Source organism: Barbatula barbatula (genome assembly GCF_947034865.1).
Source record: "Barbatula barbatula genome assembly, chromosome: 6".
Classification (NCBI taxonomy): domain Eukaryota; kingdom Metazoa; phylum Chordata; class Actinopteri; order Cypriniformes; family Nemacheilidae; genus Barbatula; species Barbatula barbatula.
In genome coordinates, this window is record NC_136765.1 from 17870855 (window position 1) to 17894215 (window position 23361).

Below are 23361 nucleotides of genomic sequence, written 5' to 3' on the forward strand. Positions count from 1 at the left end.
AACTGCATCCAAAAACCTAGTTCCTCTAGAATGATATAAACCATAAAAGTATGAATAAAAGCGGCATTTGTGATATCACAATACAAATGAAAACCAGCTTGTCTAGTTCTTCTAAATGGACAGTGTACACTCCCATAACTGTAACAGAATATGACTAAGAAAATCATATCTTTAGGCTGTGGCCTACAGCTTCAGTCTTAAATGTATGATTGAGGTATTTCAGCACTGGCACATCCAATCAGAATTCATGAGAAGAAAACTCATTAAATCAAATAAAATGTACATTACTGTGTAGAGAGACAGAGGAATCAGTCAGAATGAAACTATGAGGCTACAACACCTGAATAAATGGAACTAGATTTTTGTTTGATCTTCATTTCTCAAATATTGAAGCTTTTCTCCATTGGGTCCTAATTTGTATAATAAAAAGGGAACGGTAAACATTTGAGGCCTCAAAAATGAGTAATAAAATATAATCTTAAAAAGTGCTAAATGGATGTCAGTGACACTCAGTGGGGGATTCAGATTTGACATGTTATTCAGGTGCGATTAAAGTTTATATCACACTGGTATACAATTGCGATATGTTGTGAAATATGATTATTTTGGCGATGAATAGCTCCATAAAGAGACAATTGCAACTCAAAGTGGCTTAACATGTTGCAGGCAGTTCCAAAAGAAGGTACAAAACCTTTTCAACACCATAAAAGTGGTGTTCAAATATGATAACACTCCAAAAAACAACATTTCTATAGTGTTTGGATCTTTTCTGATGACTGCGGTGTGGCATTTTTAACAGGTTTAGTCATTGAGAATGATGATGGTGTGATGAAGGTGTTTCCTGTGACTCTCAGAGTCGCGTCTGGGCCTCCGGGATGTAGATCTCGATGCTGTCGGCTCGCTCTGATGCTGAGTTTTGGCGGAATGAAGCTGCGCGTTTAGCCGCCATGAGGCGCCGCCTCGCCTCCTGTCTCTGGCGGTCAGGTAGGTCTAGAGATTTTTCTCTCGTCACACTTTTACGCAGGGTTTTCTTTGGTACTGGTGGTGGGAGCTGAAATTATATGAAATATAATACAAAATTTGTTTGTGATTGGGAATTTGTAGATATGTTTTTTCAGTTAACACTTGTCTCATGCAGTACATCAGATTAAAATACAGATTAAAAGATACTACTCTATTTCACTTTAAATATATAATAGAAAAATATCTATGGAACATATTTTGCGTATTAAAAAAGAGTCCTAGTGATATAAATTATAATTCCCATTTTTCCCATGAAATACTGCAGTGTTTATTGTAAATAGCTAACCAATGTGGGGTATTCTCTTTTTAAACTCATGTGCCCTCATAATCTTCAGTTAAAATCTGAAAATCCCTCTAGTGACTATCCATCTCAAATGACGTTTAGACAGCTTGGGCAGAGCATCCGTTAACTCCTCCCCCTAAACTGACAGTCTGCTCCCAGTTCCATTTCAAAATCTAACAGCTGTTTTTATAAATCCAATCAAATTGCAGTGAAAGAACAAGCCACGCCCAATGTTTCAGTTAATTTTGTTCAAATTAACATGACAATTCTGAGTTCTCTAAAACAAAGATCCCCTTTATTAAGAATAATGACTTTTATTATACTTTGGTGGTGCTTTTGCAACAATTCTTCGCAAACTTGTAAACTTCTCTTAAAGGTTTCAGGACAAATTTAATGGAGGGTAACAAATTCAGCTCTCACCTTTTTCACAGGACTCTCAATAAGTCTCCAATCATTGGACTTAATCTTCTGCAGTTCATTAAATTTGGAGGTAACATCATCAATAGAGAGCTGCAGCAGGTCCCAGAACCCGGCGAGATCCTGAGAGGTGGGTCGAGGCATGGCGCTGGGGTCCTAAAGTACAACCAAAGATATCAAACTCTATACTCTATATACTCTAGTCTATGACCTGCAGTATACCAGGTTGTGGTGGGATCATAAATGCACACCCAAGCACCCAGAACCAGCCTGTAAGCTTTGCAACAAGCCTGTAAGTTTGCACGGTTACCTGATTGACAAAATTCCATAATGCATTGAGTGCTAAAACAACACAGACAGCACATGCAAATTAACAACATTATCGGCGGTCGTTATTCATTCTCAGTGCATTCCTGTCTGCGTGATTTATCATTTGTGACCTGCTCAGTCATTTCACTTTGACCCAAAAACACATTATGAGCTTCATGTGCAAAAGATGTACTAAGAGTTGCAGGCATTAAAGGCACAAATGATTGGCTGAGACTTTTACTTTGGTATATATAGTTAAAAATGTATTATTTTGTCTAAGTAAAGTGAAACGATGGAGCAGGTTAGATTTGTCATCACTTCAGAAATCTGTATGTGGACAAATTACTGTAAACTCTGAATGTGTTTATCATGAAAAGGGTGTTTTATTTATGAGAACTTAGGTTGTTTGCCAAAACACCACTCTACTTTGCATACTCAGCGCAGATGCTATTGTGTTCATAGTTAATGAATATGACAAAAGGACTAAAGGCTGCAAAACACACCTGAAAGTGTGTGGAAGCTGCCGCAGCAACAACAAAGATTGCATACCTGCACACATACATACACTGGCTTCTGTTACTTACTAGGTTTTGCTGGCAAAGCCAATAAAACTGCTGGAATTTCTGAGACATTAGGAGCTGTGCGCTTCCGACAGCGCTCCTAATCTTCCCCAGGACTGACAAACAACAAGAAGACAAAAGTAAATACAGTATTTAACTAAATACTATTTCATGACAAAATTCATTTTTTTGTTTATACAGTCACATGCCATTACAATAATTATGTGAACTTCCTGTAGCTAGTACAGTGCATGGTGCTTTCAACACCAAGGTCATGGGTTCAGTTTACAGGAAAGATAAAAACACATACACACAAGACAAAAAACTGCCACTTTGAATAAAATGGTTTGCAAACTGCATAAATGTACACTCTTCTCTCATACTCCAATAAAGAGTTTCCAGACATTGTTTGCCTTATATTGCCCCAGACCAAAACCATTTAATATTGTAAATAAAAAGCCAAGTAGACAGCTTTTCTTTAAAGAGACACCTGAGGCTGTTTATCACAAATTTTGATAGCCGAAGCAAACAAGGGCTATCATTTCTCCTCTCAGAGAAAAGCCTGTCAGGGATATTATTTATTATTGAAATCCTGATGGGAATGTTGTTAGTGATCTTTGTATGGTGAAATTTAGCTCTCTTCTATCTTAACAAGCATTTCACATGTGAGTGACAGTCAACGGAGTCATTTTTTTAATGGTAATAAGAACCATCACATTTACGCTTGTGTGTTTCTCATTGAATTTAAGGTAAAAACTTTACATTTACATTTAGTCATTTAGCAGACGCTTTTATCCAAAGCGACTTACAAAGAGTCCGGGGAGCAATAAGCGATATGTCATAAAAGAGCAATAGTACATAAGGTGCTAAAACAAAGATACTAGTTTCAACAAAAGCTAGGAAGAGGGTTAGTGTACTTTTTTTTCATTTGTCTGTCAAGTATTCACAGAAGAGGTGTGTTTTAAGCAGTTTTTTGAAGGTTGTGAGAGATCTGGTTGACCGGACCACATTGGGAAGAATGTTCCACCAGGAAGGAGTTGTGAAGGAGAATGAGTGGGAAAGGGATTTAGTGCCCTTATGTGAAGGCATTACAAGGCGCCGCTCGTTTGCTGAACACAGGGTTCTTGATGGAGTGTAGTAGGGTGTGAAAGTGTGCCGGCGCAGATCCAGTAATAGTCCTGTATGCAAACATCAGTGACTTGAATCTGATCCGGGCTTCAACCGGGAGCCAGTGGAGAGAGATGAAAAGGGGTGACACATGAGCCCTTTTGGGCTGTTGGAAGATGACGCGTACTGCTGCGTTTTGAACCAGCTGAAGTGGTTTGATAGCCTTTGCAGGAAGACCAGCAAGGAGAGCATTGCAGTAGTCTAACCTTGAGATTACCAGGGCCTGGACAAGGAGTTGTGCCGCATGCTCAGTGAGGTAGGATCTAATCTTTCGAATGTTAAATAAGGCATATCGGCATGATCGCGTTGTCTTTGCAATGTGATCATTGAAGGACAGTTGTTCATCAAATATGACTCTGAGGTTCCTGGCTGATTCAGATGGAGTGATAGTGGAATTGCCAAGCTGGATGGTGAGATCGGTGAGATGGTTGGACTGTGGGGTGTGCCGGAAACACGAGTAGTTCTGTCTTGGCCGGGTTCAGCAGCAGGTGATGCTCTTTTATCCAAGCTGAGATGTCATCTAGGCAGGCTGTTACGGGAGCTGCTACAGTGGTATCGTCTGGGCGAAACGAAATGTAGATCTGGGTGTCATCAGCATAACAGTGATACGAGAAACCGTGTGCCCGTATGATGGGTCCTAAAGATGTCATGTAAATAGAAAAAAGTAGCGGTCCAAGCACCGATCCCTGAGGGACCCGAGAGATCATATGGTGAGCAGTGGACATCGAGCCCCTCCATGACACCTTGAAAGATCTGCCGGAGAGGTAGGATTGGAGGGGAGCCTATGATTCCTAAGGACGACAGGGTTGCTAGCAGTATCTGGTGATTGACCGTGTCAAACGCTGCAGATAGGTCTAGCAGAATCAGGACCGAGGATGTTTGAATTTGGCGGTGAGCAGGAAGGTGTTGATGATGTGTGTGAGTGCAGGTGTGAGTATGGTGGATGTGGCCTGTAGAAGATGGGACGGGATTGGGTCAAGCGGACAGGTTCGCCCAACTTCATTGTCAGTCAGTGGGGCAAAAGAGGAGAGCTCGATGTTTGAAGGTTTAAACATTTTATTCTCTGAGAATCAAACCCATGATCTTGAAGTTCAATGCTCGAAAGATCTTTAGGCTCTGTTTAACAGGTAGAAAACCACGACCTTGTCAATATATTGCAACACTCCTAGTTCGATCTATTGAAAAAAAATAGCTGATAAAAACAATACAGTCCTAAATGAGGTCCTTTACATGTACACAATATGTAAAAAAGTATGGGGATGCCCCGTTCTAATGAACAGGTTTGACTACTTTTGTCATGTCAATGAGTTAATGCAATAGCATATAATGATATTCTAGAGAACTGGGTGCTTCTTATTGAAAGCAACAGTTTATCCAAGGCCCATGTCAATGCCCCTGTGCACCAAGCAACATTAAAAAGAAATAATTGATTCAGTCCAGTGTAGAAGTGCTGGTCTGTATAAAGACCTTAACCCAGCTGAACACCTTTGGTATAACTTGCAGGCTTTGAGCCAAACACTCATCACGCAAACCCTTCAATGCCTTGTACACATTCATCTCAGAACAGAAAAAGAATCCTTCCAAAACTGTTGCAAGAAATATGGAAACAAAATACCTTATTATGGCATTGTATGGTACAGCATTAATATTTGTTTTGACTGGAATAGAAAAACATGTTTCTATATTAATATCCTGAATGTGTAAAAAAATCTAAATGTATTCATTTAACATAGCACCAGTTTCGAACACTGCTCTAATGCATTCCTACATATGCTTGAAGTTTTCTACATCTCCCCATCTCTCTGTCGTTCAGAGCCTCAGCGCTGCTCAGAGCTTTATGTCATGGAAACCTGACAGATGTAATTGCTCACACGGCAGCTCTCTCAGTTTGAGCCTCTTATAACCTGCAGCTAAGCCAGCGTTTCACCGTTAAATGAGACACCTTCCTTGGTTTCGTACCTGACACTTTGAAACCTTATTGAAAACTCCATACCAAACAGATATCATAATATAAAGATTTAATGCAATCAGATCACCAAACTGCAAGAACTGAACTCACTCTCTTCTGACAGGTCGTTTTCTTCTGCCTCTCCCTCCAGCTCTTTGCACCACCCCTCGATCTTTTTCGTCTCTGTGTGCAGCAGCTGCATGAACCAGCTTCCGTCCCTCCTGCACGACGGCGATGCTCTTCCCGAATCTGAAGGTTGGGGCGGCGTCACAGTAACCGCTACCGTGGCGATGGGTTCCCGCGGCGATGGCTCCAGCCAGGGCTCTGGGCTGCGCTGGGGACTCGATGGCTCTGTGGGGGTCCGGTAGTCCTCACGGTAACTGAACAGGCCCTGGGTTCGGACGGTCCGTACGGCGCCATACTGCGTGGGTGTGCTGGGCTCACTGTGACGCTGGAAACCTCCACCGAACTGAAGACCTTTATCCTCCATGAGAGGAAAACCCTCCAACTCGAGATCTGCTTGAACAGCGGCCGTGACACTGTTGGATCGCTTAAACCTCCCCTGACTGTATTACAAAGAAAGATTTTAAACAAGACCTTGTACTTTGGTGTATTGTACCTGTTTACCTTTTAAACCCAGATATACAAATGGATATTTACCGTCTCTCATCTTCCACTTGAATCCCGACTGAATGATATTCTCGAGAGCCTTTACTTTCACACTCAGAATCAGTTGCCGCTTCCACCTGCGAGAGAAATGATAAACAGACCTCATTACTAACCACATACATCCAAATATCCGGGCTCATTAGCAACAATGTCTGCTGTTGGAACAAACCTTATAGTGGTTTACATTTCTATTTTTACACCACCACATTTTCTTTAAATTCTTTTTAAAAACGAATAATAAAAAAACACATTTACTGGAAAACCGTGCCATCTTGTACATTGGCAATTCCATGCAATGGTTTTCACCATACTGATATGTCAGATGTCAATATATGGTGTTTTAAAAATCCAATGTGAAGTCTCTGTTTTTATAGCATTTCTGCAAAAGCATAGTTTTCTGTAGTCAGGTAAGTGAACTGTCACATCCATAACAGAATTGTCACATCCATAACGTTCCTGTTATGGTTCTGCCCATCTTGCCTTGCTTATCTTGATCTAGTGGCAGAATCATGACATGACCTCGAGTTTTATGTTGAGAGGAACATATTATTGTCGATCGTGACATAATATGCGTTCTCTCCGGTCTCGTCTTTGGCCACGCCAATCTCGTTTCCTTGTTAGCTTCCCGCCTGTGTCTCAGTACCCACACCTGCCCATGGTTATCTCCTTTGTTAGTCTCCCTATTTAATGCCCTCATGTCTATTGTCCTGTGCTCATTTGTTGTGAGAAGTACATTGCCTCGCCTCGCCTGTGTTTGTTTGACGTTGTGTCATGTTTCCATTTTGTCTATTTTTGCCCCCTCATGGGAAGTGTTTTGTTTTGGAGTATATAGTGTGTCTATAGTCGTGTTTATCGTTATAATCCCCATCGTGGATTTCGTTTGAATAAATCCGTGTGTTAACCCCTTCACCGCTGCCTGCACTTGGGTCTTCCTCCTTGCGATCCCTGACAGTTCCATATTCCACACATGAAAATTTAAATCTAATAACCATTTCATGTTCTACGAGATGCCATCCCTTCTCCATTTGTTGGGTATGGTTTGCACATTTTAAGTCACAGATATCCTACAAAGCATGTTGTCTCTCAAAAACATTTGTCCTTTTTTGTCCCATTCAAAACATAAATTTTTTCTTGTGCAAAGACATTTTTCTGATTCCTGGACTCACCAGGGGTTTAGGATAATATTAACAGATGGCTCAATATATTGGTAATAAATACATTCTCTGAGAATTTATATTTCAAGTTTTGACTGAAAATGTTACATCTATAACTTTGGATTTACCCACATCAATGCGAAATTCCAAGTCGCCAAGTTTCTATAACCTGTGTTCAAGAATTTACCCCAGATAAACATAACCACTTATTAAAGGAATACTTCACCCAAATATCATTTACTCGCCTTCGAGTTGTTCCAGATCTGTGTACATTTCTTTGTTCTGATGAACACAAGGAAATATATTTGGAAGAATGCCCAACAACTCAACAACTCAAACGTGAGTACATTTTGGGTGAAGTATTCCTTTAACAAAAACAGTGCTGACAAATAACACATTCATAATTTATGAACTCTGAAATCATTCCACAGTGGTTAAAGCTTAGTCTGATTTACCAAAAACACACTGACACTGTTTCTAGGAATTTACAACCAACCCAACATAAAAATTAAATGTGTGATATCCAACAAAATGGTAATTTCAAAATCTTTAAAATTTTATTCATGTGTGATCTTGAATGTGATCTGTCTCTACACCTACAAAAAGAAAGATCCTTACAATATTTTTGAAGAATCATACTTTCCGAAGTTTAAAAAGTGAAGTTAACAGTCACTGCAGCAGAGGCCAAAAAGTCAAGCCAGACGTTAATAAACCATGAGAGGCATTTAAGTCCTCCAGAGAGGAAGCAAGTACTTCTAACACTGATCAGTAGCTCTCAACAAAACTGTCACTGTCAGATTGGTAACTAATAAACCAGAAACTTTTTAACCAATTAAAATTATTTGACTCAAATGTCAGGTGCAGTGGTATTTATGCCCTGGAAAAAAGCCAATTGTAACTTTAAACCTTTAATATAGAAGGTGTATTACAAAAGATTCCAGTCACTTAGAAGTGTCTATTAAATGATCTGACGAAAGTGTGACTCACAAGTGCTGGAGAAGGACAGGTAAAAGTTGACCTTAAAATCAGAGAAGATGATTCACTTCAAAGCTCTGACAAATCAGCTCTCCCTGATGCACTGACCTGACCGCTGAAAATTTAAACAAGCAGATAGGATGAGAGGATATACTCTTGCTGAGAGAATCATACTTTCAAGCATTAGAACTAGGTTTTAGTTTTTTTCAGACACAAGCCAGTCCATCAGGATTACGGCTAGAAGATACACTGTGGCACCGTGGACGGAGGCACTCTGGGTAAATATGATTAAAAATGGGAGTGTTTGCTGATGTGCAACATGTGTTGTGACAGGAAAAACTAGACTGCTATGTAGAAAAGCAACGGAGCTACAATGAGGACTCCAGCTATTTTGTATTGCCATCTGAAATAATATGGAAAAGAAATACTCAATTTTTATCATTTGAGATCAATATAATCTGACCAAATCATGGGGAGAATGGTTGAGTGCTCTCCTATTAATAGACTAGTGTGTATTGGTGTTGAGTTCACGTTGCCAAAAACATTATCAGGCGAGAATTTGACGGAACCAGGAAGGAGTGGATTATCACCAGCAGACTGGCCCCAGAAATGAGCTTCAGTCAAGCTGGAAGAGGATAAAGAGAGACAACAGACAACTGTTTTCTTGTCCTGTTTTTCTTTTCTTTAAGACGATCTAAAAATTAAATTTCGCAACACAGACAAACACAGCTCGCAAACAAGAATAAATCTTGATCTACTTAAAGATTCTGACATGGTTTACTCACCCTTTTGTCAACACAAACCTGTACGACTTCTGAAAATCACAAAAGAAGATATTTTGAAGACTGTTGGTAAACCAAAAATGTTTGGTTTCTGACTTGCGTCGTTGGTTTTTGACTTGCATTGGTTTTATGTCTATATAACAGTAGTCAATGGGGACCAACAGTTTTGGTTACCAACATTCTTCAAAATACCTTTGTGTCCCGCAGAATAAAGAAAGTCATATAGGTTTAACATGTCAAGGTGAGTAAATGATGACAGAATTTTTGGGTGAACTATCCCTTTAAGTTTGCACAAAGACATCTCTGTAGGCCTACCCCTAAAAATACAGAGGTATGCAAGAAATCATAAACAAGCCCCAAATCCAGAAATATACCCTAAAGCAAATTCTAAAATTTGTGCAAAACACTGGAAATACGGAAAACTCATAAAACTGTTTCCAACCTTCAGGGTAGTCAGTCAACCAACATATGTCAACATATTATAACTGCACATACTAGAACTTGAAAAAGCATTAATCATTTAAATAAATTACATGATTTTTTACAATGTCTACTGGCTAAGAGTTTGTCAAAAGAAACACAACAGCTCCTCAACCCATATTCACATGATCAGAATACATTAATTTAAAGGGACAGTTCACCCAGAATAAAAACTCTTCTTTTGTGTTCCGCAGAAGACAGAAAATCATACAGGTTTGGAATGACATGAGGTGAGTTTTTTATCTGTCACTGCAGAGCTGCTTATCACAAAAAAGCAGCGGTTTGTCCAGCATTGTGTATAATTAGCATTTTTAACAGTGTATTTCCAACTAATGCATGACCTCCAGGGGGCAGTGCAAGCAGCGAATGCAGAGCAAATATTCTAAGGGCTGAGTGAGGCAAACCCAATTAACATTATTAGGACATGATCTCAACACAGATATTTACAAGAAAAGACACATAACTGCTTGCAGCAGGCAGAAAGATGAAAGAGAGGAAGGGCCGCAAGAGTGTACAAAAGAGAGAGAAAGAGAGATCTAAAGAAAAGGGGGGAGCCCATTCAGCGAAGCCTGAGATGAATGTTAATTAATGGATTGCGGTACCATGACTCACAGAAAGCTATTTTTAGCACAACAACACAGAGGTGTGCGTGTGTATATAATTTAGAATTTGGGCTCATGTAATAACCTACATTCCTTTGGTTAGGCGAGAAGAGTTTTCATATGGAGTTTGTGTTTAGCACTACTCAGCACTGTTTGATGGTGCACTTGTGAATATTTGTGTTTGCTCTCAACCGGCAGACGAGAAACGCTCAGAAAATAATTCCCAATGCAACTTTCTGTGTAAACGGACCATAGCTTAAAGGACCAGTATGTTGTTTTTTGAGGATCTATTGACAAAAATGCAATATAATATAGATAAATGTGTTCAGTGGTGTATAAATACCTTAGATAATGAAGCGTTAAGTTTCCCTTATCTTAGTATGAGTTATTTCTATGTATACAGGTATAGATATGGAATGTTGTTGATGTGTCGCCATGTTGTTTCAACAGTAGCCCTAAACAGACGAACTGCTCTACAGAACGCGTTTTGTAAATACGTTATCTCTTTCGAGAAAGAAGCAAAAACATGACGACATCTTAATCCTCTCTCGGCCTCCATAGTGCTTCGAAAGGAAGGGGAGAGGTGTAGTGAGCTGTTGGTTGCAATTCATGTGTTATGTGTTTGACAGTCAGATAACCCTGCCCCCTTTATTTGCACTCCTGAACCTGAAAATGCTTTATAAACTTATAGCCAATAATTTAGGATCAACCTATTGTTGCACTTTACCTGTATTCCTATCGAGGACCTGGGTGTTTTAAGGTACTCTTCGGCCTTGGAAACCAGCACAGCTTTATCGCAGGTCATTACTGAGCTATGGCTATCTGTGGATGGGTGTCGCTTTCCTGCCATTGCCATGGCAGCCGCTTCCATGGCGATGGTGACAGCCTTGGCGCTGTCCAGACTGTCAGTGGAGTTATAAAGGGCTCGACCCAAACTGAGGCTTAACCCATCAGTACCCCAGTGGCCTGTGGGACAAACATAAAGCTGCTGTGTTATTTTGAGCTGCCAAAAATCATACAAAAAACTTTAGCGGAAGAAATTAGCTTATTTACTAGCCGTAAGAACAAACACGAGTTAGCAGAATAAAACTGGGCCATGTTTGAATCAGGTCACTGTTATTCTTGTCATCTCAAACACGCCTTCTTTCTATGCAAATAAGGGTAATTGCAGCTAATTATATTGCATCTTGTTTACAAAACACATCCCTAACTGCTTTGCCAAGCATTCCTCAATTACTACCCGAGGAAACCAAGTGATAAACATTTATTAATTTAAAAGACGTTTGTGCACATTTTCATTGCACCAGTGTATTTATTGTTCAAATGATGGAGGGAAGCTTTACAAAAAAGCATATGTCCATATGAGAAGAGCCGATTCATGTTCCTGCATCACAGTGAGGGAGTGACGCTGCACAATACAATTATGTTTGTATGTGGTTGTCTACTGCAGGGGTTGTCAAACCTTTTGGGGCCAGGGACCCCTTACAGCAATTGTTTACTGTCATTATTTATTCTCCATCAATTTGTTCCAAAACTGTATGAGTTTCTTCCTTCTGATGTACACAAAACAATATTTGTTTTGGGAAATCAAACTGTTTCTGGTCCCCATTGACTTTAGATGATGTTAAAAAGAAAAAAGCATGTTTTGATTACCCACATTCTTTAAATATCTTTTTGTGCAGAAGAAATAAACTCATACAGGTTTGGAGCAACTTGAGGGTGAGTACAGTAAATGATGACTGTAAATGAAGTGATTGGCAGATTGTTGTGCTATGTCACAATCATATCAGTGTTTCATAGTATTTCTGGATTTATGGTTTTAATAGCTGGCATTGTTTCTCAGAAATTTAATCGGAAAATATACTGCACAAAGAAATTAAGTCAAACTAATTAAAATGAATATCAGCATTATGCTCATTTATGAAATATCTGTGTTTTGTTTACAGACCCCCTCTGGCCAGTTGTCCCTCATGGTAGGCATCCTGGGTTGACTCTGTGCTGCTTTGGGCTGTGATGGATATGAGGGGTTTAGAAGTGGAGCGAGGGGGCACGGGTGGAGGGGTCCTCTTGTAGGTGGGTGTACTGGGTGTGTAGGTGACCGCTGTCATATAGGAAAAAGGGAGACGGTTTAACACACCTTTTTATTGAAAACGAAAATCAGACTGAATTTTACAAACAACCCCTATTTAGAATGGGGTGCCATACACAACCCATTGCCAAAAATCTATATTTACTTGTGAACTCAGTTTACTACAGATAAAGACAGAGAACACGGCCACAGAAATTCAACTTATAAAAGAGCCAAGGCAGAAAGAAAGACAGTTACAGGGAGATGAAAAGAGAAAAGATGGATTGTAAGAAAGAAGGAGTGGGAGAAAGAGACAGATTGAAGGACAGAGACTGAAAGAGTGAATGAGCACTGGTACAAAAATAGATGTTACAGCCAACAAAAATTGCAACAGGGACTCATAACACATGAGAGAGAGAGAGAGAGAGAGAGAGAGAGAGAGGAAACTGTGATGCTCTGGTCCAAAAGTAGATTTGCATTTCTGGAGAAAAACATTAACACTTGCAAGGTTGTAAAAGAACAACTTTATAGTTTTGGGATTTGGTTTTTGAGTAAACGTAATGATGTATCACAGTTGTTTTGCTGTTGCCATGGCACTCAGCAAGCATCTTGTTTTCTGTTGACTGCATAAAAGAAACAAGATTTAGAAACATGGCTGTATGTGCTGCCTTTGAATCGTTCTATTGAAAAATACTGAAAGAAGTTAAAAAGGGATGGAGGCTGCCACAGCCTGTGCACAAGGGGGTGAAAGAGGTCAGAAAATCAGAACAGGAGGGACTGTCAACACATTTCAATACATGGCAGTCAGAAGAGATGCTCTGCCATTTAAACAATTATAAAAATGATCATTCAAAAATATATTTTTAGATCAAAAATATTTGGAGTCGATTTCCTGCAAGCATTAACAAGCAGACAGAAAGGAATAGATTGTTCTAATCCATATAGTGTTTCTGCAAAAGGAAACATTGCTGTCAACCTTCACAAAAAAGCTAAACTTTTGATCAAGTTCTTCTCTCGTAGAAATTCATGTCACCTTGTCAGAACAATTCGGTTTCAATGAACATGCTGATTTAAAGCTATTATGAAAATAAATCTGTATGTTGAGAACAGAATACATCTATCGTGTGCCATTGATGATAAAAGTGTGCGTTTTTACCTGGTGGCTGTTGGGAAGGACGGTCCACGCTGCCTGAAGAAGGAAGATGGAACTGAATTCCTACAAGTGAACATACACACAAACGTGAAGCCCAACCACACACACACATCATTCTGAGTCAAAACTGAATTTTAAATCCGTAAATTTGTAATTTTCCCCCAAAAAGATTTACCATTAAAAATGTTATAGATGAGCAAGTAATATAGAAATACCTGATGAAAAGTGATCATCCTTTTAAATGAATCTAGAAATAATTCTTCCACTGTATGAAGACCATGTACAAGAGCACATAACCTGTACATACTTATAATATTTACTTAGAACACTGAATCAGACAGATTCTTCATCATTACAACCTTAACTAAATCTCTCACGCCAGTAGCCCTGAAATTGAGTGGTGTAACAATTTTAGAAATACAATTATAATCGCAAAACTGCACCCCGGTTGAGTGTGACGTCTGTTCATGTTCTTGTTCAATGTCACACTGGATTATTTGCAATAACCCCATTGTCTACTGTATCTAATTTTGCATAAAGTGGACTTTCCCTCAGCTATAAAATGTATCTACATGTATAGGCATGTATTCAATTTTTTTTATTTCAGTCACATACTCAGAAAAAAGGTTTATGTGTCTGTGAGACAAAGACAAAAAAAAGAATTATTTTTGAAAAAAACACCACTGTACAGATTCATTATCAAATAGATTAAAATGTTTATAGTGAACACCATGTTACGGACTAAAAAACAGTTAACGTTCTGATGTAAAAGTTCTTTTTTTATTAGTTCAATAAATTATTTAACATTCACTTAGTTACAGATCATCATGACTGCCAACGTAGAAGATGATCTCAGCTGACAAAAAGTGAAGATACACAGCGATAAAGAGGCTCAATTTCACATAGTTTTTCAGGCTTCAGATTTCTGTGGATATCACTTTATCTCAATTCATCTTACAGTCAAAGTGCTTTCATTCCAAAATGTTGCAAAAAAATTAAAATATCAGGAGTCACAGTGGCACAACAATATAGAGGCTGGGTGGTTAAATAAAACGGCCACTTTTATGAGCCCGACAAGGCACACAATACGCATAAGCAGCCAATGAATTGCGCAGTACCAGGAATCCCCTCCGCCCAAAAGAACACTACGTTCACTCTACTGAAATTACTCATAAGGCTCTGTCAGATATTTCCTGCCCACTGAAATGATTGACATTGACTGACTGATGAGCATCTTAAGGTGTGTGTGTGTAGTTGTGTGTGTGCTACAGTCTTTGTCCTGCACTTTAAGCACCTGTGGGCCCCTTCTAGAGACTTACTGTAAGTAAAACCCACTTTCTTTACTCGAAAAAATAGCTCTCCAGCCCATCAGAGGGCAACGTGTGAAGAATGCTGTAAAATAAGGCCTGTGAGCTCCATTATGAATGAAGAAGGAAGACCTCAGTCCAAACAATACCCGTGTCTCGTTTTGGAAGGCTGCGTCCTCCTGAGGTCTCATTTGAAGCCTGCTACGTCATCGAGGCTGTCCCGTTTCATTAAAGCAGGTAGGACACTCCGTATACACCCTTCTAATGTGACCTACTTTCACAAGAATTTGGAGGACACATGAGATGTATCTTTCATTTGCTAGAGATAACCTACAATTCTTTGCGACGGCCAACGTCTGTTAACTTATTTGAATAAACGTCAGCAGCTGCACATTCAATCAAATATGTGGTGTTTAAATGCTACCAGTTAACAATTTGTGTCACTTTTTTATCTTAGCAGGCATATGCAGTTAATAGGTTTACAAGTGTCTAGTGATTTTTAAACATTTTTCAAAAGTAAGGCTCTTTTCGCATTGGTAAGGGTAGAAGTATCCAACTTTTTACCTCTTAAAATCATGTAGAAATCATTTTAATTCATTTGAAAGGTGTGGAAGTGCACCATGGTGCTTCCTGTTTCCTTTTCTGCCAGTATGTCCTACGAAAGGATGTCTGGTTTAATTCTAAGTTAAGAATCTTCCATATACCGCATCCTTTAGAGGATGATACCTCTGGAGGACACAAGGATGCAGCCTTACGAAACGAGACACAGCTAATGACTGAATCCCAATTCACATACTTTTCATCTCGTGGATTTTGGGGTTATATTTGCCACAACCCCTTGCGCTACACACAGAAAGATTGTGATGGTCATTTGCTATGGTTCTATGATGTCTAAAGACACATTTATATGCTTTGTCTTAATATTAATGCTTTCTTTTGACTATATCTGTACATACTTCACATACATGTTAGTGGTATGCAAATTGAAAATTGGTCAAGGTTTCCATTTGTAACACTGGATACATTATTTACAGTTTGAGATATGATATTATGTCTAATTCAGGTTTGAGTAGGGCAACACACACATTTGAGATTAAAGTTTTTAAAGGCTCAAATATATGTAATGTTTGCAGAGCCATTCATGAAACTCACAGTAGGCTAATTGTTTGTCAGTTGGCTGGCCGGCCAACCAAAAAGTCAAAAATGTTAAATATGCCCAATCTGATTCAACTAGAATCAGACACTTAGCTACAATTGCTTGATATAATTATACATTCCCCACTAACAATACAATAAACCCCTCAAATGTTCTCAACTACATCTGCTACACTTGAGTTTAGCCTGTTATGACTCGACCATATAGATCAAACAAACTCTTTCCAGCACTTCCTCCGATTGTCAGATTCAAGGCATTCTGTTGCATTTGTCTATACAAACCAAATCTTTACTCTTAGAAATAGTCAATTTGTTTACGTTAGCACCCTGATAGTCTCTCAGATGTATGACCACACGTAATGACTGATAATAATACATACAAACTGCTGATTTGACAAAAAAAGCTCCAGTTACCATGCCAAAAAACTTTGATCCTTTGTAGTAGCACAAAGCACAGGTACATCTGTAATGATGTCTGCTAAAGATCTGGAAAACATCTGCTGTATAAAACATCTGATAAACATGAGTAACAGTAGAAGTTTTACATACATAAACATCTTACAGAAATCTTATAGATGTCTTTATGACATCTGACGTCTCAGAGAGCTATTGCAGGTGAGCAAACAATCAAAAAAATATCTCTTGCGGATGTAAATGTTGACATCAAATAGATGTCTGCCAGATGTATGTGTGCTATAATGTATGTCTGCATATGAGAGTTACGTTTGTTATAATAATATTTGCAGAAGTAATCACAGGATACAATTGGTTGTACATTTATAGTAATACAGTGACTCAATGAGGATTATATTGTATGTGGGTATTAAGAATACATGGTATTATGTATCTAATTTATATTAAGGTGTGGATTAGTACGATGTCTAAATTTTGTATTTAAAAGGTTACCGCTTACTGTACAAACCAACCGGCCAGTCACCATCAATTTTTCACCACAGGCTCATGTCCATTTTTGTGGGCCTTTTGCTGACATCATATTCCCATATTCAAATAAAATTAATAAATATTATGTTAAATAAACCCCAGGAATTCATAAAATTATCATTCAAACTAGGGATGTCACAAGATCAGATTTTCACAACACGATCATTGTAGCCAGAAGAATTCACAACAGCGATTGTATTATCGCGATATCTATGACATTAAAAAAATTATGCTATCACTCAAACGCATTTATTTTGGCTCTCTGTTTGGCTTTAAATCACACTCAAAATTTGAATTGATGCAAAATGGGGGGATTACCACAACCTACTTTGTGCCGTTTTTATACAATATCATTAATCACGTTTATGGTCAATACTAGTATACTGCGACATCCCTAATTCTAAATAATTCAGACTAACTGTGAATCTACCTGTAGTTAATCTTAAGTAATTTTTCAATTTTAATACTAAGTGTATCTCCACACATTAAAATGCCCCCCCCCCAAAAAATTTGATTTTCAGTTCCCTCTAGATCTTAACAAACAAGTGGTAAACACAGCAGTCACTTCATGTCTAAACTGAAAAGCACTAAATCTTCCTTCACATTTACATGTACAGTGTAAGACTTTGGCCAAACTTTGAGTAAACTAGAAAAAATTATTCCATTATTCACACCCACCTCAGAAACAACCACTACATTACATTCAGAGAAAAATATTATCAAAACCATCCATCCATTTTCCATCCATTTTCTTCTGCTTATCCGGGGCCGGGTCGCGGGGGCAGCAGTCTAAGCAGAGATGCCCAGACATCCCTCACCCTAGACACTTCCTCTAGCTCTTCCGGGGGGACACCGAGGCGTTCCCAGGCCAGCTGGGAGACATAGTCCCACCAGCGTGTCCTAGGTCTTCCCCGGGGTCTCCTCCCGGTCGGACGGGCCTGGAATACCTTCCGGGGAAGGCGTCCGGTAGGCATCCGGAACAGATGCCCAATCCACCTCAACTGACCCCTCTCGATGTGGAGGAGCAGCGGCTCTACTCCGAGCTCCTCCCAAGTGACCGAGCTTCTCACCCTATCTCTAAGGGATCGCCCAGCCACCCTGCGGAGGAAGCTCATTTCGGCCGCCTGTATCCGGGATCTTGTCCTTTTGGTCATGACCCAAAGCTCATGGCCATAGGTGAGAGTAGGAACGTAGATTGACCGGTAAATTGAGAGCTTCGCCTTGCGGTTTAACTCTTTCTTCACCCCGACAGACCGGTACATAGACCGCATTACTGCAGAAGCTGCACCGATCCGTCTGTCAATCTCCCGTTCCATCCTTCCCTCACTCGTGAACAAGACCCCAAGATACTTAAACTCCTCCACTTGAGGCAGGAACTCTCCACCAACCTGAAGTGGGCAAGCCACCCTTTTCCGACTGAGGAGGCTTATTTATCAAAACCGATAAAATTGATCCAAGCAATATACAGTGATATAAGGTTGTCTTTGGCCAACATCCAATTCAAACTCCATCTTGCTCCCCTCACAGAGCATGACCAAGGTACTCCAAAACCATAAGATTTCTGGTTGATCCACGACCAACTTGTATAGACAATTTTTTAAGTTATCTCGGTAGAGTTTAAAGTTTTTTGGAGAGAGTATCTTTACGGAAGTCTTAGTTCTCTGCCAGTAAACAATCACAGTATTTACTAAAATTGAGTGTTTGTAATGCCGGAGTTTAAGAGAGAGTGTCCCTGGTGAAGGCGTTTAAGTTCAATTTCACTCACAATTGTGCAGTGTAATTAGGTGCTGAATTGTCTAAAGTATACAAATGTGGGGCCATAGCTCCCACTAATTTATCCTTTCCACACTTGCTGCTACTTGCTCTCTCTTACACACTCACCTGTAAACATCTTGCTACATAACCATAACAGTCTTGTATCCTATTCTCTATGATTTTCTATTGCACACCCCGTCTACTGTACATGCTTTTTTGAAGAGCTCAGAGTGACAGTGACATGTAAGACATCTCTGAGTTATTTGAGTACTTCTTGTGGTAAATTTCCATACTGGCACTCCGCGACATGGGTTGCCTCCCGCGTGCTCTTTGCTGCCACCGAATCCATAGGAAATCCCTACATGACGGCGAACGAGAGGGGCTGCTTATGGCCGCTGTTCCCTTCGGTGACCCATTATCGCTTGTTTCACTTTTAGATACATCTAAGGCTGCCTGGAGCTCCAACAGGGATAAATTAAATGGGTGCACAGTTGCTGGGTCAATGGTAGCAAGTCCCGGCGGACTTAGCTCTGTTTCCTGTGACGTTGGCACATCAAGGTTAGTGTCTTCTAGATCGAAAGTATCTGACTCAACTGAGCAGAGAATGGCACAGAAGAGAGATTCAGAATCCAGGGGAGCTGATTCCACAGTGTCTGGCTGGAGGGGAAAATGTATCATTGGGTCAGGAGAATCTGAATAATGGGTATCTTGCTCTTCAGAGAGGGACTCTGGGAAGCTTGTGGCACCACTTTCAGGAGGTTCAGATTCTTCAGCACAGATGATGAATGTTTCTTCTTTGGACCACAAAACAAGAGCTTGAGTATCTAGTTCATGTGCATGAGGTTCAGGGCTTGTTGGATTTGATATGTCAGACTCACTTCTGGACTCCGGTTCTGGAGTAGCTGGCTGCAGATAAATGGTGTCCAGTAATTCTGGAAGGAGTGGTTCTTGAAATATATAATCACAGGAATATTCATAGACCGTTTCTGGGGTTGGCGGATTTGGCAGAGCTAGATCTACTGATATACTTGGGCTTTGAGAGCCAGAAACATTGAGGTCTAAAGACTCTAAACTTGGCCATTTCAATTCACTAACATTCATTGAATCTGGGGTCAATAGACTTGATTCCAATTCCAGTGCTGTAAAGTCTTGTATGTTTAAGTCGATGGGTTCTTCATCTGTATTACTTTGAACCATTGGCTGGATTGATTCTAGAACTGACTGTTCCTGTGCCGTTGTGCTGCCAAGCTCCAATAGTGTTGGCCGTAGTTGATCTTCCAAAGGAGACTCTTGTGAAAGCTGATGCAAGGTGGTTTTATGAAGACATTCTTGAGGTGGAGAGCTTAAATTTTCTGGATCCAGTTTAGGCCATTGCAAACTGGCAAGGTTAACCAGTTCTACATTTGAAAAATCTAACACAATTGACTCCACAGCCTCATGAGTAGATGAATTTGTAAAGCAATACAGCTCTACCTCTGGCACTGGTTCTGGGGGATCTGGGGGACTCAAAGAATCGGAATCTATTTCAGGCCAACAAAGCGAAGCCACATCAATAGGCTCTGGAGGTGTAAGGTTAGCAAAAGTAGGATCATCCATTTCTGCAAAATTAGAGTTTGGGTCAGTCTGAAAAAATGGTGCAGCGGTTGAGACCTGCAGGACATTTTTATCTGAGGGTTCTGAGGGAGTCATGGACAAAAGATAAGGATCTACAGGGGAGGGGCAGTTAACGGCTGCATCGGCTGTATTCTGTCTCACCAGGGTTTTGGTTCCTGCTTGGGTGCTAACAGACACTTGAGGAGCAGCTGTCTGGGTTTCCCTCACACAGCTTGGCGACCAGGTGCTGTAATGTTGTGTAAAGGTGGAAAAGTTCCTGTTGAAGGCTCTGAGCTCTGAACACAGATCCTTCCTGAGCTTGGCTAACTCCTTCCGCATGGCTGACACATCTTCCCTCCACTGCTGGCTGATTGCCAGTGCCAGATCCGCTGTCTCTTGGACACTTGACTGAACAGGCCGTGGCCTGATAGGCGCACTTGTTTTCAGCGGGGGTAATGAAGGAGTCGTGGCAGGGGAGATATTGCCATAAAGGGTGCTGGATTCATCTTGTCTCTCACAGAGGCCCATATCTCCATGGGTCATGGAGGTTAAATCTGGCCTCTCGCTGGGTAAATTGTCCTCATTAAGTAAACCAGTGTCCTCCAGCAAATCATTTCCCTCTGGAAGAAAAATATAAAAATGCCAATGTATATAATGTGCCCAGTGGTGGGGCTAGCTGGGGATTTGCGGGGATTTCCATTTCCATTTAGAAATCAACCAAACATATTGTATGTGAGCCAAAATAAGTTTCAGGGTAACACTTCCTTCGTGTGAATTCAGTATGTTATTACACAAGTCAAATGAAAATCATAACAAAATCGAGCTGAGGGGATACGGGAATTAATTATTTATAGGAACAGGATTCAGAGCAGAGCCCATAACGTATGCTTAAATTGAAGGGCTTTGTAAAATCGTACAAATTGTTTTGAGATTTGCTAGGTATGCAACAAAAACAATCTCTGCTCCCTGTGCGTTAGGTGACAGGAGCTGGTTATTATTTTGATCCCATTTTGACTCACAGCTTTTTTTTCTCTGATATTACTCTGCCTTCTCACTCCATCCTTTATTTGCATATTCATCTCTCAAAGCACAAAACAGAGAAGTCTGAGGACACCTGCAGGGCATAATAACAACAGTACCTCAAAGAGCATCATCAGATCTGTGCTTTGTGCCTTGACAGAAGGCAACTGCGAGCGAAGCTTTCAGTCTCTTTGTGTGTGTGTCTCAGCAAAGCAGGTATGAACCCTATTGAACATGAAAGGTCCACTATGACCCAATGCTGACCAGGTTTTCACTGGGGAAATCATTGTCTTTAACCGGTTCCCTGGCACAGAATAGCCAAATTGTCAGGACCAGATATAATCTGCTGATTTTTTGGAGCAGATATTTGGAAAAAACATGGTACAATGCAAATAGAGTGCATTCTTATTCATTTAAAGCACAACCAAAATGTTAAATAAACATAACAAGCAAGGCACAGGTGATACATAAATCTGGCAAATTACAGGCATTTTGTGAAGCTGACTCCATGTGGGCCTGCATTTAAGCAATAGTTTAACACATGCAATTTTTGTGATCAGTGACTGAATTCTTTCCCAACAAGATTCCTATTTTTAGATTTGCACAAGACACGAGACTTCCTTAAATTTTTTTCATAAAATAAGTCTCAACATCAAGTGTTTTCAAAGAGACGCCCTTTGTAAGAAAGCCAATATTGCTCGTGCCGAATATGCTGCAAGTGTATTTTAGTGAGAAGGCAGTGTAAACATGCCAGAGCATATTTACAGTAAAACCTCTATCTACAATAAAGGTAATAAAGTCTGCTGTACACAACCCTGATTCCTGCCCTTAAATCCCACAGATGTCCCGGGTGTTTGGCTCTTATGCTTTCATTTTACCACTGACCCTTAAACAGTCAAAACTCAAATACTCAAGCACGGCTTCAGCTGAGGACCCTGTGGGAGAGAGAACCCAAACCTGATGTGTGTTGGAAAACAGTTACACACCCGTTTGAGAGAAAGAGAGAGAGAGAGAGAGACAGAGACTAAAAGATGTGCGAAATTGAGAAACAGAAGGTCCACGGAATGACAATCATCCTACTGAGAAACGTTTTGGGATCGGAATACACACCACCTTACGACTCCATCATTGCTTCACACCCTCTCCCTGTCTGTTAGCCAAGAGTCAACTGAGGCAGAAAATAGAGAACCAAATTGAGAATCTTAAGAGAAAAAAACACAGTGGAAGAATAAAGATCATATCCTAATTTGGACAAAATATAAACAAATTGGATGTTTCAAGATTCACCATTCTATATTTTGCCACAATATTTGGGGTTGGTATTCAATAGGGTTCATATTCTTATGCTCTGAGGCACACCAGCACTTACCTCTGGGTTATGAGGGCATACACAAAAATACAATCACTCTGCTGTAAGCTGTTTACATGCAAGCATGCCATGCCATATGTAATATGATGCATTCGTCTTTCCTCAGATCTACAGCAATTCTGTCTTATGATTCGGAATGTTGCTTGATCAGAAGGCTCAGTATCAATGCTCTCATGTAAATCTTTAGTTTCTTGCAAGCTGTAAACTGATTTAATCACTGAGCTAAACAATAAAATATAAACTGCATTTTCTTATCATATCACAAAAATAGCCATTGTCAGTTCTACATTCACTTCAGTTATTTCAATCGACATAGGTATGCCCTCAAGTCTTTTGGCTATTAGATTATAACTAGTTAATAGGCCACATACACAATGTTTCTAGTTCTTTCTGTGTGACCTAAAACTGAGAAGCTGACATACGGTTTTGATGAAAGACATAATAGCGTCCAGAGATAAATTAATATCCAGCAATTGTATTTAAATTAAACATCTGAACTATGTGTACTGGAATAAACACTATTGGATGGTTTCTCAAGTCAGGAGTAAGCTTTAGTTAACTAGGATAGTTCATGAACTTTTATAAACGTGCCTTAGAAAAAACATTACTGGTGTGCTTCTTAATACAAAA

At 39.9% G+C, this 23361-nt stretch overlaps 1 protein-coding gene across 1 annotated transcript in view; it reads right to left on the minus strand.

Moving 5' to 3' along the window:
- Window positions 1–850: 850 nt before the first annotated feature.
- The window catches only part of dlgap2a (discs, large homolog-associated protein 2a), a gene marked incomplete at both ends in the record, with an annotated part of 44641 nt that continues 22130 nt past the window's right edge, over window positions 851–23361 (minus strand). The window contains 8 exons of the mRNA XM_079458323.1: window positions 851–1051; window positions 1727–1879; window positions 2617–2708; window positions 5819–6273; window positions 6368–6453; window positions 11097–11335; window positions 12318–12470; window positions 13594–13653. Coding sequence (XP_079314449.1) covers window positions 851–1051; window positions 1727–1879; window positions 2617–2708; window positions 5819–6273; window positions 6368–6453; window positions 11097–11335; window positions 12318–12470; window positions 13594–13653 — 1439 coding nt within the window. The remainder of the gene's footprint in view (window positions 1052–1726; window positions 1880–2616; window positions 2709–5818; window positions 6274–6367; window positions 6454–11096; window positions 11336–12317; window positions 12471–13593; window positions 13654–23361) is intronic.